This window comes from Odocoileus virginianus, unplaced genomic scaffold (assembly GCF_023699985.2).
Source record: "Odocoileus virginianus isolate 20LAN1187 ecotype Illinois unplaced genomic scaffold, Ovbor_1.2 Unplaced_Contig_3, whole genome shotgun sequence".
NCBI classification, from domain to species: domain Eukaryota; kingdom Metazoa; phylum Chordata; class Mammalia; order Artiodactyla; family Cervidae; genus Odocoileus; species Odocoileus virginianus.
The window spans coordinates 3,180,907-3,198,655 of NW_027224320.1; the positions used below are offsets into that span (position 1 = coordinate 3,180,907).

Genomic DNA, 17,749 nt, shown 5'->3' on the forward strand with positions numbered 1-17,749 from the left:
GCGCAGCGCGCGCGGAGCCGGGCGCCCGGAGCGGACACGACGCCCCGCGCCGGCCCGGCCCCCGCCCCCGCCCGCGCGCCCGCGCCCCCGGCCCCGCCCCCCTAGGCTCGCGCCCCCCCGGCCCCGCGCGCCGCGCCGCGGCCGGAGTGAGCGCGCCGCCGCCCCCCGCGCCCCGACCGCGCACCCGCTCCGCTCCCCGGCCCCGCCCAGCCCCGGAGGCCCGCGCCCCGCGCCCCCACTGGCCCTGCGCGCCGCGCGGAGTCCGGCGCGCGCCGGGGGCGGGGCAGGCGCCGGGGGGGTGCGGGCCCCGCGGGGCGGCCATGGAGTGAGGCGGCGCGCGGACTCGCGCTCGGACGGACCGAGGCACCGACGGGCGGCCCCGGGCTCCGCGCGCTGGAAGATGAACAGAGCAGGTAGGAGGCTCCGCGGGGCACGCGCGCCAAGGGGCCCCGTCCGGCGCTCCAAGTTGGAGCCCGCCTGGCTCTCCGGAGCGAGCTGCCCAGAAACCCCCCGACCTTCCGCCTGGGCTGAGGGACGGGCGGGTCCTGAGGAGGCTGAGAGCGTCGGGGGGCTCTCAGTCCCGTCTGGGACGCCCCACCTCGGGGGCGCCCCCTCGGTGTCGGCGAGGCCGCACCCCGACCCCCGATAGGCCGCCTCCGGCTCCCACCGGGGCCCGCGGCTTGGGGGTCCCCTCGCGACGGGGAAAGACGCTCCCTTCGCAAAAGCGACTTGGTAGCGCCCCTGAATCCTCCCTCCTGCTCCTTGGGGTCCCCTTCAGGCTCTCGCTGGCCCCCGAGGCCCTCTTGGCCCCCGGATCCGTCTGCGTTTTTCCCCACGCCAGGGTCTATGTATGCCTGGTCCCTCACTCGTGCGCGGCGCGCCCTTGGCGGCTTCTCGCGCCTCTCCCTCTCCTGGACCCCCCCCCCCCCCCCCGCCTGCCCAGACTTGGAGCTCGCTCTCCTTTGGAATTAAAAAGTCCTAAATGATCACACCCCGCCCCCGTCCCCCGCAGCGGCGCGCCCCCATCCCCTGCGGGGCCCTGGCCCGGGGCCCCGCTTTGTGCCTCGCGGGCGGGACCGAACGCCCAGGGGACGGCGTTCCCTCCCAACCCTCGCGTCTCTGCCCTGAGAATCTGCCTCTGCCCGCCCGGGGCGTCCGTGAAATCCCGAATGCGTTCGACGGTACAGAGCGATCCCCTCCGAGGACTGCCATTTAACAGACTTACTGACTGAAACCCAGAGATGGGCGGTGCCTGGACCCCAGTTCCCCGGGGTCCTGACTCCTCCGCGGGGAGGGCAGAAAGTTGCCTCCAAGAGGCGAGTTGACGAGGAGGCAGCCGTCCCAGCTAACTTCACTTGCCTGCCAAGGAGCGATTATCGCTCTTTTCATATTTTTTTTTTTTCTCATAGAATTTAGCAGAAGGCAGCTCCCTCCCCGACCAACACCCTTGTCCGAATCCGAACTCCAAAACACACATCCCTAAAGAAACAGGAAGCCACCATTTTGGCTGTCTTAGAACCATATCCTGCTGCCTTGGGTGGGTGTAAAAAAGCGTGTGTGTGTGTGTGTGTGTGTGTGTGTGCGCGTCTGTGCGTTGTGGGCTTTTCCTTTCTCAAGTGTTTTTAATGAATAAAATCTTTGTCTGAGGAGTGAGGTGCGGGTGGGAGACGTTTGGCTCATCGATCTGACAAAGGAGACACTTGGGGGCTCAGGAACGCGGTGGCCGCCTCCCTGTGTCCCCACAGCCGGGCGTGGACACACCTGCTTGAGTGTTGGTCGCGGGGTAGGGGCTGGGGTGGGGGCGGGGTGCCACTTTGCAGGAGTGGAGAGAAGACCGGGGCAGGGTCCCAGTGCCCAGCCAGCCCCCTCCTTCTAGGAAGGAGGTGGCCTGCTGCTAGATCTAGCGCGGACAGAGCCAGGCTAAGTCTTTCCTACACGCCTAATAAAATTTGCTGGAAAACAATGGTGAGAGCCCTGTGCGGTTTTCCCACGTTTCCCTGCACGAGACTCGGGCAAGCCCTCTATTCTCGGAGACTCCAGGGTTTGGAGTGAGCCAGAAAACGCTTAGCGAGCGGCAGGTTAAGTCCCATAAAATCTCAGCACTTACTGCTCTTGGGTTCCAGCATCCTGTAATTTGCGTCTAGCGTAAATCTGGTTACTTTTTCTGTGTGATGGCAGTCATAGACCTCACATAATGATATGTATGAGCTTGGCTCTGAATGTCTTGATCATGCAGCCGCGTGGTTCATACTCGTGGGACTGAACCCCATAACCAGCGTATGCCTAGTTATTTGACCTTGAGCAGGTTGGTTAACTTCTCAATGTCTATTTCTTCATCTTGAAAATGGGGATAATAAGAACTTTGTTGTTAAGGTCTCATAATTAAACAGAGCTTGTCAGCGGCCTAGCACGGTGTCTGTCACCTTACGTTGTTGTTATTTAGTTCCCAGGTCGTATCCGACCGACTCTTTGTGACCCCATGGACTGTAGCCCGCCAGGCTCCTCTGTCCATGGGATTTCCCAGGCAAGAATACCCAAGTGGGTTGCCATTTCCTCCTCCAGGGATCTTCCTGACCCAGAGATCGAACCCAACTGTCCTGCACTGCAAACGAATTCTTTACCACGGGGCCACCTGGGAAGCCCCCATCATATTATACATAACCAACAGATTACTAGTTAATATTGAACCAGATGCTGCTCTTTAGTCTTTTATACTTGTATCAGTTCGGTTTTCACAGTAACCTCATCCTGAGTACTGTTGCCATCCTCATTTTATCGATGGGAAAATTGAGCTGCAGAGATTTTGTGGTTACTGACCTAATAAGGAGCTGAGACAGGGGTGAAACAGACTGTCCAGCTTGAGAGCCTGCTTTATTTATCCGGTGCATAACACATAGTAGGTGGTCAGGAAATGTCTGCCAGTTGACTTTGTTAGGTACCTTATGTGGGTTTTTTGCCTTGAACAAACATCGTTGCCTTGAACAACAGCATTATGAGAAAAGCAGGGTATTTCTTCCATTTTATCTAGAAAGAAACTGAGGCTCAGAGAGGCACAGTGACGTGCCTGAGATCACACAGCTGATGTGTGCGGAGCTGAGGTTGGAGTCAGGTCTGTCCCAGCCATGCCTTTCCCACGTGGGTCGTGGGTCCCACACCCGCCATGGGTCGCTGGACTCCTCTAACTGCAGCCTCATTAGAAATCATCAGGCTTGACTTGGACATTCCAGCAGGCATCCAGGAATGAAATGTAAATTAAGATGCAATTGGAAGGTGAAATTGGAAGATAATTACTCTTGGAGCATATGGTTGTGAGAGTTCCAGGGGAGAATGGTGAACTGCAGCTGCAGCAGACGCAGGGGCCCAAGTTGGGGATGTCAGGGGACGTCTTCAGAAAAGCCACAAGGTTAAAAGACTGTCGCCAGCCAGAGGAGAAGGCACTTACTGACTGTTCGGTGCGGTCCCCTCACCCTGCAGATGTGGAAACTGAGGCTCAGGGAAAGGAGGGGTCTTGCCCAAGGTGCCCCTTCAACTCACGGCAGAGGCGGCCATGGAGATCAGAGCCCCGACTCCCAGTCCAGTGCTCCTCCAAGTACCTCTTCTCATTTAACCTCTGCATAGCTGACAAGGGAGGCTTCCCTGATAGCTCAGCTGGTAAAGAATCCGCCTGCAATGCAGGAGACCCCGGTTTGATTCCGTTGGGTCAGGAAGATCCCCTGGAGAAGGGATAGGCTACCCACTCCAGTATTCTTGGGCTTCCCTTGTGGCTCAGCTGGTGAAGAATCTGCTGGCCATGTGCGAGACCTGGGTTCGATCCGTGGGTTGGGAAGATCCCCTGGAGAAGGGATAGGCTACCCACTCTAGTATTCTTGGGCTTCCCTTGTGGCTCAGCTGGTAAAGAATCTGCCTGCAATGTGGGAGATCTGGGTTCGATCCCTGGGTTGGGAAGATCCCCTGGAGAAGGGAATGGCTACCAGCAGCATGAATGTGTGAGTGGCAGATATTTAATTAAAATAGAGAGAGAAAATATAAACTGGTACCAGGGGACTGGCTGGCTGCGGATGATTTCTATCTCCAGAGGCTGTGAAAAATCTCTTCCTCCTGTCACTGTGGCTCCCCACCCCCGCCCTCAGCTAACTCTTGGCATCTCGACTCACAGGGTATTCTGCATTCAGGTCATCCTCATGGGTAGCACGTTGCCAGGAGGTCTTCGGTGTTGGTACCTCAGGGTGGTGAGGGTGTGCCCCCCCAGGCTGTGTGTTTCGGGGAGAGAGAAGGTCCATCCATGCTCGGTTCATGCTGTGGTTGTTCACTTGCTCGGTCGTGTCCGACTCTGCGACCCCATGGACTGCAGCACGCCAGGCTTCCCTGTCTTTCACCATCTCCTGAGGTTTGCTCAGACTCACGTCCACTGAGTCAGTGATAACGTCCAACCATGTTATACTCTGTCACCCCCTTCTCCTCCTGCCCTCAGTCTTTCCCAGCTTCAGTGTCTTTTCTGATGAGTCGGATTGTCACATCAGATGGCCCAAGTGTTGGAGCTTCAGCTTCGGCATCTGTCCTTCCAGGGAATATTCAGGGTCGATCTCCTTTAGGATAGACTGGGTGGGTCTCTTTGCAGCCCACAGGACTCTCAAGAGTCTTCTCCAGCACCACAGTTCGAAAGTATCCATTCTTTGGCACTCAGCCTTGTATATGGTCCACCTCTCACATCCATACATGACTACTGGGTTCTAGAGAGTCAGAAAGTTACACTGAGTCCAGAGGAGGAAGCCCCTACTCTGATTTATCCTGTTATTAATCCATCCTCGCCATGTTCTAAAGCTCAGCCAAACTGGACTCTTGGTCATGCTTCCAAAGGCCTTGCATCTAACTGCCTCTGGGCCTTTGTACTTTCTATGCCTTCTGCCTGGAACACCTAACCTTGTTTCTTTTTTTTTTAATTTTTATTTTATTTTGGAGCATAGTTGATTTACAGTTTTGTGTTTTGTGTACAGCAAAATGATTCTGTTATATATATATTGGGTTGGCAAAAAAATTTGTTCATGTTTTTTCATAACATCTTTGACCAACCATGTATATATATGTGTGTGTATATAAATATATATATGGAATATCAGCGGGTAAAGAATCTGCCTGAGACATAGGAGACATGGTTTGATCCCTGAGTCGGAAAAACCCTATGGAGGAGGGCCTGGCAACCCAATCCACTATTCTTGCCTGGAGAATCCCATGTACAAAGGAGCCTGGCAGGCTTCATGGGTCGCAAAGAATCAGACGTGATTGAAGCGACTGCACATGTTCGTGTATATATGTGTGTGTGTGTGTGTGTGTGTGTGTGTGTGTGTGTGTGTATTCTTTTCAGACTCTCTTCCCATATAGGTTATTATAGAATCTCGAGTAGATTTCCCTATGCTGTACAGGAGGTCCTTGTTGATTATCTTTCTTATATATAGTAGTTCAGTTCAGTCGCTCAGTCGTGTCTGACTCTTTGTGACCCCATGAACCGCAGCACGCCAGGCCTCCCTGTCCATCACCAACTCCCGGAGTCCACCCAAACCCATGTCCATCGAGTTGGTGATGCCATCCAACCATCTCATCCTCTGTTGTCCCCTTCTCCTCCTGCCCTCAATCTTTCCCAGCATCAGGGTCTTTTCCAATGAGTCAGCTCTCCGCGTGAGGTGGCCAAAGTATTGGATGTTTAGGCTTCAACATCAGTCCTTCCAGTGAACACCCAGGACTGATCTCCTTTAGGATGGACTGGTTGGATCTCCTTGCAGTCCAAGGGACTCTCAAGAGTCTTTTCCAACACCACAGTTCAAAAGCATCAGTTCTTCGGTGCTCAGCTTTCTTCACCATCCAACTCTCACATCCATACATGATGACTGGAAAAACCATAGCCTTGACTGGACAGACCTTTGTTGGCAAAGTAATGTCTCTGCTTTTTAATATGCTTCTAGGTTGTTCATAACTTTCCTTCCAAGGAGTAAGCATCTTTTAATTTCATGGCTGCAATCACCATCTGTAGTGATTTTGGAGCCCCGAAAAATAAAGTCAGCCATTGTTTCCAGTTTCCCCATCTATTTCCCATGAAGTGATGGGACCAGATGCCATGATCTTCGGTTTTTAAATGTTGAGTTTTAAGCCAACTTTTTCACTCTCCTCTTTTACTTTCATCAAGAGGCTCTTTAGTTCTTCTTTCACTTTCTGCCATAAGGGTGGTGTCATCTGCATATCTGAGGTTATTGATATTTCTCAAGACAATCTTGATTCCAGCTTGTGCTTCTTCCAGCCCAGTGTCTCTCTTAATTCCAAATTCTTAATTTATTCCTCCCCCACCTCCCCCCCCACCATAGTCATAAATGTCTTTCCTAAATCTGTGAATCTGTTTCTGTTTTGTAAATAAGTTCATTTGTATCATTTTTTTAGATTTAGAGGAAAGTGTGAAAGTGAAAGTTGCTCAGCTGTGTCTGACTCTGCGACCCCGTGGACTCAATTCTCCAGGCCCAAATACTGGAGTGGGTAGCCTTTCCCTTCTCCATCGAATCCAGGTGTCCCGCATTGCAGGTGGATTCCTTACCAGGCGAGCCGCAGGGAAGCTTAGATCTGGATGTCACAGAGTATTTCCCTCTTCCTGTCCGACTTACTTCACGCGGTTTGCTGGTCTCTAGGCCCATCCATGTTGCTGTGGATTGCATGATTTCATCCCTTTTTTCGGTTGAGTAATATTCCATTGTATATACGCACCACAGCTTCGTTATCCACCCCTCTTAGGTTACTTCCACGTCTTAGCGGTTGTAGCTAGTGCTGCAGTGAATGTTGTGGTGCATGTATCTTTTTGAATTAGGTTTTCTCCAGATAGATGCGCAGGCGTAGGATTGCCGGATCATATCCAACTTCATTTTTTTTTTATTATGAAAGTTGTCCCCGTCCCTCAGCATGCACCCTGGTGTATCTGTCCCCTGGGCCTTCTCTGGGCAGCACTGGTCTGAGACCCAGGTCGCCCGGCCCTGCGCGCAGGGGCCCTGTGTGGTTCCTCCTTGGGAGGGAGGAGAGCTGGGAGCCGCCCCCTTCCTCTTCTCGCCTCCCGCGTCCCGTCTCCTTCGCCGGCTCCTTCTCGTGTCCTTGGGGCCGGTGGGGCTCCATCCCGGGCTCCGCTCTCGTCTCTGCCCCCCACGCGGTCCCTTGGTGATTTCACCCGGCTCGCGTCCTAATCCCGTCTCTGTGATGGCTGCCATCCACTCCCAGGAACCCAGGCTGGTCCATCCAAGAGCCCGCCGACAGCTCCTTCCAGGGCTGTGATGGGGAACTTGGACGCAACAGGCACACATCGAAGCTCTGGTTTCCTCCCGCGACACCGGCAGCCTTCCCGGGTTCAGCTGCTGGCAACCTCACCCTGCCGGTTGCTCTGACTCAAAGCCTTCGCGTTGCCCGTGATTATTCTTTCTCTCACACCCCACATCCGAACCGTCTGTAAATCCCACCAGCCCTACATTCAAATTCAGAATCTGATCTTTCTCTTTTTCTTTTTTTGATCACTTCCTCCGCTGCAGCCTGGTCCAAGCCGCCATCCTCTCTGGCCTGCATCATTATCTCAGGTGCCCCCTCCCCGGCCTCCCTGATTTCATGCTCAGCATGCCGCTTTCAGCACACTAGCTGGAGTGGGCTTGGCCTTCTGCTCGGGGCCGGGCTGTCATCTACACTCTCCCCAGGACCCCTCTGCCCTCGTCTCCTGTCCCTCCTTCGCGGCCTCCCTCCCTTCCCACCGCTCAGACGTCCTTGGACACGCCGGGGGAGTCCTGACTCCCCTCACCTTTTTCTGACATCCTCTCATTGAGACCCGTCCTGGTCTGTCTGTCTGAAGTTGCAAACTCCTCATCTTTCCTCCAAACTCCTAACTCCTGATCTTTTCCTGTGAACTTCATGATCATCTAACATATGATGGATAACAAACTTAGGCTTCTTATCGCTCATCTCCCACCGTTGGAGGATGTATGTGCTCTTTGTTATGTTTATTGATGTATGCGGAGAGTCTGGACGAGGGCCTGGAAAATACTAGGTGCTTCATCAATTCTGATGCAGTGGACCGGCATTAAAGAGAGCTGGATGGGAGCGAAGGAAAGCCAGTCATTCACTCCATCCTGACTCAGCCTTATGGGAATTTCTCCCTTGGTTCGCTGTCCCGGGCCTCTCTGGCCTCAGTCTCCCTGCGTTTTGCCTTTCTCTGCTTCACTCGAAGCCGGGAGCCCTGAGTCTGCTTTGTGGAAGAGATGCTCAGTTGCATCTGACTCTTCACGACCCCGTGGACTCGTGAAGGCCACTCAGGCCCCTCTGTTCATGAAATTTTCCAGCCAAAGAACACTGGAGTGAGTTGCCATCTTCTCCTCCAGGGGATCTCCCAGACCCGGGAATTGAACCTGCGTCTCCTGCACTGGCCGGCGGATTCTTTACCGCTGAGCCACCGGGGATCCCATCAAAGAAATGCTTGATGGCAAAAGGGTGAAAGCAGGGGTTCCTGTCTTTACTGGACCAGGAAGCGAGAGACTCCGTTCTGCAGAGGCCCTGCCCTGGTCTCGCTGAGTCCCCCGCCGGTCCCCCGCCCTGCCTGCGCCTCGGTCTCCTCTCAGTGAGGGGTCGGGCAGGGCCCTTCTGACTCTGCCATCCTTGGACCTCAGAGGAGAAGGGGGTGAAACGCCCTGAACTCCAGAGCGGGGAGCAGGACGTGGATGCTGGGTACTTGTCACTCCTTGGGGCTCCCGTGGGGAAGGCATTTTCTTGCTGGATCACGCCTCAGACGCCCACTGTAACCTTTTTCCAAGGAGATGGTGCCCACAAGATCAATAGCTTGATTGCAGGAAGGATGGGGCGGGGTGGGAGCGACAACATTTTTCATGGCCGATCTGTCCACAGGAGAAGTCCCAAGCCTTTAAAGTCTCGGCCGCTCGGCCTCTTCCCTCCCGTTCTTGCTGTCAGCTGCCACATCTTAAAACTGACGGTGTCCCTGTCTCACTGCCCCTCCCAACTAGCTGTGCCCTGGGAAACCACACCAGTAAGTTCATTAGATTTATGTGCCGCACACAAGTAAAGGCTTTGGAGTCAGGCCCTTCCAGGAACAGAGTGCGTGGGCTTTATAACCCTGTATTATTGGTATCCAGGGCCTTTTTTTATTTCCTTTGGGGCCCCTCAGCTGAATTTTTCATAGCTGTGCCAGCTGGGGGAGATGACACTGACTTTGGCCTCAGATATACTGAAATGGGGGCTTCCCTGGTGGCTCAGAGGGTCAAGAATCTGCAGTGCAGGAGACCCAGGTTCGATCCCTGGATCGGGAAGATCCCCTGGAGAAGGGAATGGCTTCCCACTTCAGTATTCTTGGCTGGAGAATCCCCTAGACAGAGGACCTTGGTGGGCTACAGTGCATGGGGTCACAAAGAGTTGGACACAATGGAATCAACTTAGCACACGCGCGCACACACACACGCACGCAGACACACGCACATACACGCACGCACACACGTGCGCACACACGTGTGCACACACACGTGCGCGCCCACACATGCCCACACACGCGCACAGAGACATACACACGTGTGTACACACACATACATGCACATGTGCACGCACACACACACACGCACGCGCGCGCACACACACACACACACACACACACACACACACACTGACATGGAGAGGCCAGCGGGACAGTCCCCATGGAGATGGGCTGAAGTCAGCTGGAGCCGCGCTGGCTGCCACTGTAGCCACCACCCCTGTGTGCTCCTGAGCACCCTGCGGCGGGGCTGGCCTGAGTCGTGACACGCTGTAAGTGTGAAATATACCTTAAATTTTGAGGACTTAGCATCGTAAAGAATGTTGGATATCTTTTGAATGAGCTTTGTGTATCAATTACATGTTGATCCAAACATGATTCCTTGATTATGTGATAATGTCCAAAGTGATATCTGGGATATATTGAGTTGAAAAATGTATTGTTAAAATGAGTGTCACCTCTCTCTTCTTTTACTCTTTAGTATGGCTATGAGAAAATTAATAATTATGTGTGTAATGATAAATGGGGCTCACATTATATTTGTCAGTCTGCCCTGGATTAGAAATGACTGAGGTCAGAGATGGAGCTGGGAGGAATGCCATGAGAGGGGGTGGTGTTTGCTGGCAGCCCTCCAGGCCAGCCGCTCCATCTTCTCTCTGTCCCAAGCTGAACTGACATGCCGAGCCGGCTCTGTATCAGAGTTTCACGCCCAAGGCTTAGTGGGGATGGAACTGGGAGTTGAGACTGGACTGCAGCAGGGATGTGCACGTCCTAAACCTGGGCAGTGGACAGCCAGGCAGTGCTGAAGTGAAGATGGCAGGACGGCATTGCATTCCTGGGAATCCCCATTCCTCACCTGTCTGCAGCGTGGACAGGGGCTCGGAAGCCCAGCCGCAGGTGTGAAGGTCTGGGCTGGCTGTGGCAGGAGAGATGCTGAACTTGGAAGTGGGCGATTCCACCCTTGACTCTCCCGCTTGTCCGGGTCCCTCCCACCCTGCCAAAGTGGGCTGCAGTTTCACCCCCTCTGAGCAGTCTTTCCTAGCCGCAGCACCCTTGCTTCCCTAACCCCCATGACACGTGCATATTGTCCATCTTCCATTTTGTCGTGACCGATAGAGCCTCAGCATCCACAGGGGATGAGACCCGTGTTGGAAAATACCATGTGATTTCCCCTGTGAGGTTTGGACGCAGGGCAGTTGGCTGGACACCAGCCTCGAGGCATGTAGAGTTCAGAGGTGACCCTCAGAAGAATCGTGTCACCACCCCAAGCCTGGTGGTGTGTCATTCTTGAGGGAAGGTGGTACTCAGTCATCATATTGCAAGAGTCTGCAGCTGCTCTGGTTGTTCTCTTAGCCTTCTTCTTCTTTTTTGGGGGGGCTGCCCTGGGTCTTCATTGCAGCATGCAGACCTTTTCTAGCTGCAGCCCACGGGTTTCTCTTGCTGCGGAGCACAGATTCGAGCGTGGTAGTTGTGACGTCCGGGTTTAGTTGCCCCAAGGCCTGTGGGATCTTAGTTGCCTGACCAAGGATTGGAACCTGAGTCCCCTGCTTTAAAAGGTGGATTCTTAACCACTGGACCAGCAGAGAAGTCCCTGTTGTGTCAGGCTTGTCTCCCTAATTCGATTTGTGAGTATTCAGCAGAGGTGTTCTTCTCTTCTTGGCCCTGGCAGACTGCCATCTACGGTGAGGTGTGTGGAGACAGTAGATTGTACTAATGGGAGAAAGACTGTGGGCTCCTTGAGGGCAGCCTGGATGCTGACTGTTAAGATCTTCATTGGCTCCTGGGCACGTGCATGTACTATGTACTTGTTGAGCAAATGAGTGCAGAGATGTGGACACTTTTATCTGAGGAGCACAGGCTGTCATTCATTTGGGTTCCGCTAGCCGGACTGTGTTTAGAAGAAAGATCTCTTCTCGTTGTTTACAGAATGAATCTGGAGTGGGAAAGGAAATGGCAACCCACTCCGGTGTTCTTGCCTGGGAAATCCCATGGAGAGAGGAGCCCGGTGGGCTACAGTCCATGGGGTCCCGTAAGAGTCGGGCACGATCTAGGGCAGGAGCACCGAGACTTTAAAGATGTTGGTGGTAGGTTGGGTTCACGTGGGCTGGGAAGCCAGCTCCAGTGTTCTCTTGAAAACGGTAGGTAGGAGACTCTTGAGTGGAAGTAAAGGTAACTGTACTTTCTCTCCCCTTCTTGTCTGTGTTTTTATCCTTCAGATTCACCCAAACCACCAGTCGCCCCCAAGCCGAAGGCTGCCAGTTCCCTCACGCCACAGACACCACCCAAATTCTGCTCCTCATCACTCCGGCCTGAAAGCCTTCACAGCCCCAACTCCTCCATGTCCAGGGGGCCGAAACCCCCTATCGCCCCCAAGCCCCGGCTGGCCACCCCCAGCGAGTGGAGGGCCAGCGTCTACGTGATCAACAGCTTGAACAAATGCAGCAACGGGAAGCTGCCCTGCGTAGACAGGGGCCTCTGCGAAGAGCGCCGGTCCACCCCGGAATGCTCCGAGTCCGAGGCCGACGAGGATTACATCCTGGCTCCCAGGGCTCCGGCGGGAGAGGACGGAGCCAAGCATGCGGGCTGCGTGGAGAGCACAGTCACGGGGCCTCCGGAGGCCGGCGAGGAGGAGGAGGAGGGCCAGGAGCGGGGCGAGGGGTGCGGGCCGGCGGGGCCCATGGGGCCCACGGCTGCAGAGACCTGGGCGGTGCTGAGTGGACAGGCTGACCGAGACGTCGCCCCCGCCCCCAAGGACGCGGAGGGGGCAGACTGTGCCGGGGCCGCGGGGACGGAGGACCAGACGTTCACGAGTGAGGAGAAGGAGGAGAAGCTGGCGGAAGAACACAGCGCCTGCAGCCAGGAGGACGGGGCGCTTGGAGACGGAGGGGCGGAGTCTCCGAGCGATGGCATCCCAGCGCACCTCGAGGTCGTGGGGGATGCAGCGGCCGTCGGCGAGGAGGAGCCCGGGGCCCCTGGGACCCCCGAGGAGGCTGATGCAGAACCGGACCGCGGTGTGGACGAGGGGGAGAATGCCGGCGAGGAGCCCCCAGAGGACGAGGGGTCGGCCACGGGTGTCCCCGAGGCCGAGGTGGCCAGAGACGACCCTGACGTCTCCCGGGAGGCGTGTGAAGATGCCGCGGGTGATGGCGGCCAGCACGGCGGGCAGGATGAGCCGGCTGGCCCGAATGAGAACGCTGACCCGGCAGAAGCGGAGGTGGGGGAGGACCCCCGGGAGGGCGAGGACCCGGTGCAGGATGAAGCGGCCGAGGACAGCTGCCACATCATCCCGTTTGAGAGCGACAGCGTGGACGACCTCGTGCCTCCTCTCTCGGCCCGTCCCTACGAGCTCTTCCCCACCGAGAGCACCTCTTTCTGTAGCGAGAGCTACCCTCCTTATTCCGAGTCCGCACAGGAGCCGGGGCCGGGAGAACGCGCGGAGCGGGACCCCGAGGCCGGGCAGGGGCGTGAGCGGCGGGGCTCCGCGCAGGGTGGCGCCGGGGAGGAGGACCCCCCTGTGCCGGACGTGCTGGTCCTGCCCGAGGACGAGGATGCCAACCCCTACGAGATGGGAGTCGGCCTGCCCTGCGGGGCGGACCCTGGGGAGGCGGAGACACCCGGAGCGCAGGCCGCCTCGGAGGAGCTGAGTCCCGACGCGGAGGGCGGCCTGCTCCCCATCGACAGGAAGAACGTCATGGCGAGGGCCAGGCCCCACTCCGGGAAGGTGGCTGGCTACGTCCCAGAAACGGTCCCGGAAGAAATGGGGCCGGAAGCTGGCTCAGCGGAGGCGAGGAAGACAGTCCTGTCGCTGGAAGGGAAGCCGCTGGATGTCGGCAGGGCCCTGCCTGCAAAGCCCAGAGCCTTCACGCTGTATCCGCGATCATTCTCCGTGGAGGGCCGGGAGATCCCCGTGTCCCTGTATCGGGAGCCCGAGGCGTGCGGCCTCGACGGCCACGGCATCAAGAGGAAGGAAGACAACTTGTCCCTGCCCTGTGTCATCGGCTCCTCCGGCAGCTTCTCCCAGAGGAGCCACCTGCCGTCCAGCGGCACCTCCACCCCGTCGTCCATGGTAGACATCCCACCCCCGTTCGACCTGGCCTGCATCACCAAGAAGCCCATCACCAAGAGCTCCCCCTCGCTCCTGGTGGAGAGCGAGCCCCCGGACAAGCAGAAGAAAAAGAAGTCGTCCTTCAAGCGGTTCCTGGCGCTGACGTTCAAGAAGAAGACGGAGAGCAAGGTGCACGTGGACGTCAACGTGTCCTCGTCCAGGTCGTCCTCAGAGTCCAGCTACCACGGGCCGGCCCGGCTCCTGGAGATGGACCGCAGGAGCCTCAGCAACTCGCCGCAGCTCCGGGCGCGGACGGGCAAGCTCCGGGCTTGCGACTCGCCCTCGTCGCTCATCTTCTGCCGGGAGGGCAAGAGGAAGGGGGTCCCCTTCAGCAGGACGGTGTCCCGGGTGGAGTCCTTCGAGGACCGCTCGCGCCCCCCCTTCCTGCCGCTGCCCCTCACCAAGCCGCGCTCCATCTCGTTCCCCAACGCCGACACCTCGGACTACGAGAACATCCCGGCCATGAACTCGGACTACGAGAACATCCAGATCCCGCCCCGGAGGCCCGCGCGGGTCGGGACTTTTACCAAGCTGTTTGAAGACCAGAGCCGGGCCCTGTCCACGGCCAACGAGAACGACGGCTACGTGGACATGAGCAGCTTCAATGCCTTCGAGAGCAAGCCGCAGAGCGCCGACCCGGAGGCGGAAAGGTACCGTGACCGTGGCCTGCCTTTCGCCAGCCGGCGGCAGTAACCATCCAAGAGGCAGGCTTAGGCGAGGGTGGCGGTCCCCAAGCTTTGTGGTGCCAGGGGCCAGTTTGGTGGAAGACGGTTTTTCCACGGACTCGGGCAGGGGTGGTCTGGGGATGAATCTAGCACATGACTTTCCTTTTGCACTCTATTTCTGTTCTTGTTGCATCAGCGCCTCAGATCATCAGACGTTAGGTCCTGGAGGCTGGAAAGCGGGCATAGTGGTCAGAACGGACTGGCCTTTTCTCCTCTGGCTCTGTCTCTCTCTAGCTTTGTGACGTGGGCTGAGTGGCTTTGCCTCTCCGAGTCCTGGTTTCTTCACCTGTGAAATGAATCCGTGCTACCTCTCGGCAGAGTGTTTGCAAAGATCGGAGTACCTAGTCTATTTGAAAATGTCTCAGGTGCCAAATATAGTGAATGTGTTTTGCTATTATTTGGGGTACATTTCTCATCTCCTAGGCAGATGGCTTTACTACTCTGCTCTGGGAAAGTCACCAAAAGGGAAGGGCCTGGAATCTTGCCAAAGTAAATATCTTTCACCATCAGGAAAATACCCTAAATTGAGATTGATCCCTTTTTATTGTGTCAATATACACTCTATTCAAGGGAACTAGAAAAGACAATTTATTTAAATTGTTTGAAGAGCTAAGGGTGCCCTAAGCTAAATTTCTCAATAGAGGTCTTTAAGAGGTACGTCCAAGCTGATTTTTTTTTTTTTTTTTTGGTTTTTGGACTCGGTCACCTTGGGAGTTAGAGTGAAACACTGCAATTATTGACAACAGTGGGGGTTTTCTGACCTCACCTTCCCGAGACTGACTGAATGGCCTTATTGATCATCCCAGGGGGATAATTGCCAAGTCTTGCTGTTTCTTATGCACCGCGTTTGCACCTTAAAGGCACTGCAATTCAGTCTCCACCACTTACACACTCGGGGGCACCTGACCTGAATTAATGAAAAGTCAGAATGGTGGTGATCTTCAGGGAAGGCCTGGGTCTTTCCCGGAATGTACAGTACCTCAGTCTAGCCCCGCACGGCTGTCGCTGCTCCGAACTCCCAGGGGACCTGCAGTAATGAATAGATAAGAATGATTTGCGATTCGCATTAGCTGTCTGTGGAGTGTAGACACTAGGACTGTTTGTGTGACTTTTCTCCTGAATTTTTCATACGGTTCCCCACCCTGTCTCCCTCTCTCCCTGCCCCGAGTCTGGGTAAGCCTATGAGTTGGTTCTTTCTGTGAACTGGTTCGGAGCAGAGGGGGGCATCAGTGCTGCTAGAGGGATCCAGTTTAATTTGGAGAATGGGGGCACGTGCGCACTTTAAAGGGGGTGGGAGCAGAAAAGCAGACGAGGTCACTGCATTAGTAGTGTCCACTGGAGTTTGACAAGACCCAACCCCGGTGGGTGTGGGGGAAGCCTCCCAAGTGGTAAAGAACCCGCCTGCCGATGCAGGAGATGTAAGAGATTCAGGTTTGGTCCCTGGGCGGGGAAGATCCCCTGGAGAAGGGCCTGGGAACCCACTCCAGTGGTCTTGCCCGGAGAATCCCATGGACGGAGGAGCCTGGAGGGCCGCAGTCCACAGGCTTGCAGAGAGTCAGACAGGACTGAAGTGACTTAGCACGTGTGCACACAACCCTGGTGGTGTCCCTCCACCAGGGAGGGAAATAGAGCCAAAGTTTGAAACAGAATCTCCATGTTGGGATGGGCCTCACAGGGCGTGTGGGCTAACTTCCCGTGTCTAAGAGGTCTCTCTCCTAACCTGGTCTGTAGTTGAATTCTTCAGGCCCCAGGGAACTCTCCATCTCCCAGAGCTGCCTCATCTGTTGCTCGGTCCTCCTGTTTTTTCTTTCTGTCTGAGCCAAAAGCCGGCTTCCCATCATGTCCCCACCCCACCGAGGTGAAAGCCAACCCCTCCACTATCCCTGCCCTCTCCTGCTGACTCTTCCCCCAGCAGCCAGGCATCTGAGTTCATTTCCTCTTTCCTACGACTGTCCTTTGGAAATGGAAATCTGCTTCTGTTGAATCACAGAATTGCAGAGCTGGAAGGGAACTTCTGACTACGTTTGGTCCTGTTACAGAGGAGGAAACTGAGGCATGAAGAGGGAAAGAGACTTGCCTCTGATCTCTCTTGGTGGAGAAATCAGTGTCAGGACCCTGACTCCCTGACTCTTGGTTCAGCGGTTTTTGTGAAGGATGCTAAGGGATGCCGGGTCTAGTTGTGCAGGTTGCACACTGCCCCACCCCAGGCTCACACTCACCTTTTAGTCTTTATATAGTGTCCGTGGGATTGTGCAGTGTGCAGGCTACTTGGCCATATGCAAAGGGCCTGTGGCCTTGATCTGTTGCTACTTAGTTGCTCAGTCATGTCTGACTCTTTTGTGACCCCATGGACTGTAGCCTGCCAGGCTCCTCTGTTCATGGGATTTTCCAGGCAAGACTGGAGTGGGTTGCCATTTCCTTCGCCAGGGGATCTTCACAGACCAGGGATCAAACCCATGTCACCTGCACTGGCAGGGGAATTCTTTACCACTGAGCCCCTTGGAAAGCCCGCCTTGATCTTTGCTTAGTCCAAAAAAAAAAAAAAAAAAAAACCAGAAAAATAAAAAAAGCTGCCTTCATCCAAACCAGAGTAGAATACTCCAGAAGGTGCTGATTCTTTCCGTGTCCCGCCTGCTTGCTGTGTTCCAGCCACCGTGCTGGGTGCTCGCCCCGTAGGATCTGACATTTGAGGCTCCAGGCTGGAGCCTTGGCTGAGTGTCTTGAACCCTCAGACTCCGTTGCAGAATGGATTTCCCTGCGGGCCAGACTGGCTGGGATGTATCTCCTGTGCGGGAACCACATCCTCTTGGACATCAGTCAGTGAGCAGAGCTTGCTTCCGTTTTCCTGCATGAAACAGGGAAGCTCTCTGGGCTGGAACACGTCTGGGCAAGGGCAGCGCCGGACACATGGCGTCGAGAGGCGGCGGGGGCTGCCACGAGGTGCGGGGGCCCCGGCTTCTTCGCCTGAATAGGGGCTTTGAGAACCAAGGGCAGGGGGGTGCTGCTGACCTGGGACACGTGCTCAGGGGTGCTGGGGTTGGCCAGGACCCGATGAAAGGATGGGAGACCGTTCCCTTCCTCCTTCCGCTGCTTGTGTCTCCCCAGACCTCGCTGCAGTGAGGATCAGAGGCTGAGGCCAAGATAAATATCGCCACTCCTGAAAGCGGGGCAGACAGTGAGCCCCAGGACGGGGAGTTCAGAGCCCACCCGGCCCTGCCTCCCTGTGGGCATCCTGTTTGCTCCTCTGTCCCATGGTCTGATTGGAGCAGATCTGTTATTTCTCAGCCACCCACACTACGGCTCACTGCTTGTCTTTTAAATCAGCCCATCTCTTTTAGTTAAAAGATATTTCGAAAGGAAATTCTACTGCTGGCAAAT

The 17,749-nt window shown here is 55.7% G+C and overlaps 1 protein-coding gene across 2 annotated transcripts in view; it reads left to right on the forward strand.

The window, feature by feature from the left end:
* Positions 1–214: 214 nt before the first annotated feature.
* FGD5 (FYVE, RhoGEF and PH domain containing 5) overlaps positions 215–17,749 on the forward strand; it is a 124,852-nt gene continuing 107,317 nt past the window's right edge. The window contains exons 1-2 of one of the 2 annotated variants that reach the window (XM_070463539.1): positions 215–413; positions 11,758–14,296. In XM_070463539.1, coding sequence (XP_070319640.1) covers positions 401–413; positions 11,758–14,296 — 2,552 coding nt within the window. In that variant the 5' untranslated portion in view covers positions 215–400. The remainder of the gene's footprint in view (positions 414–11,757; positions 14,297–17,749) is intronic. The other variant, XM_020872525.2, reaches the window with a different exon arrangement.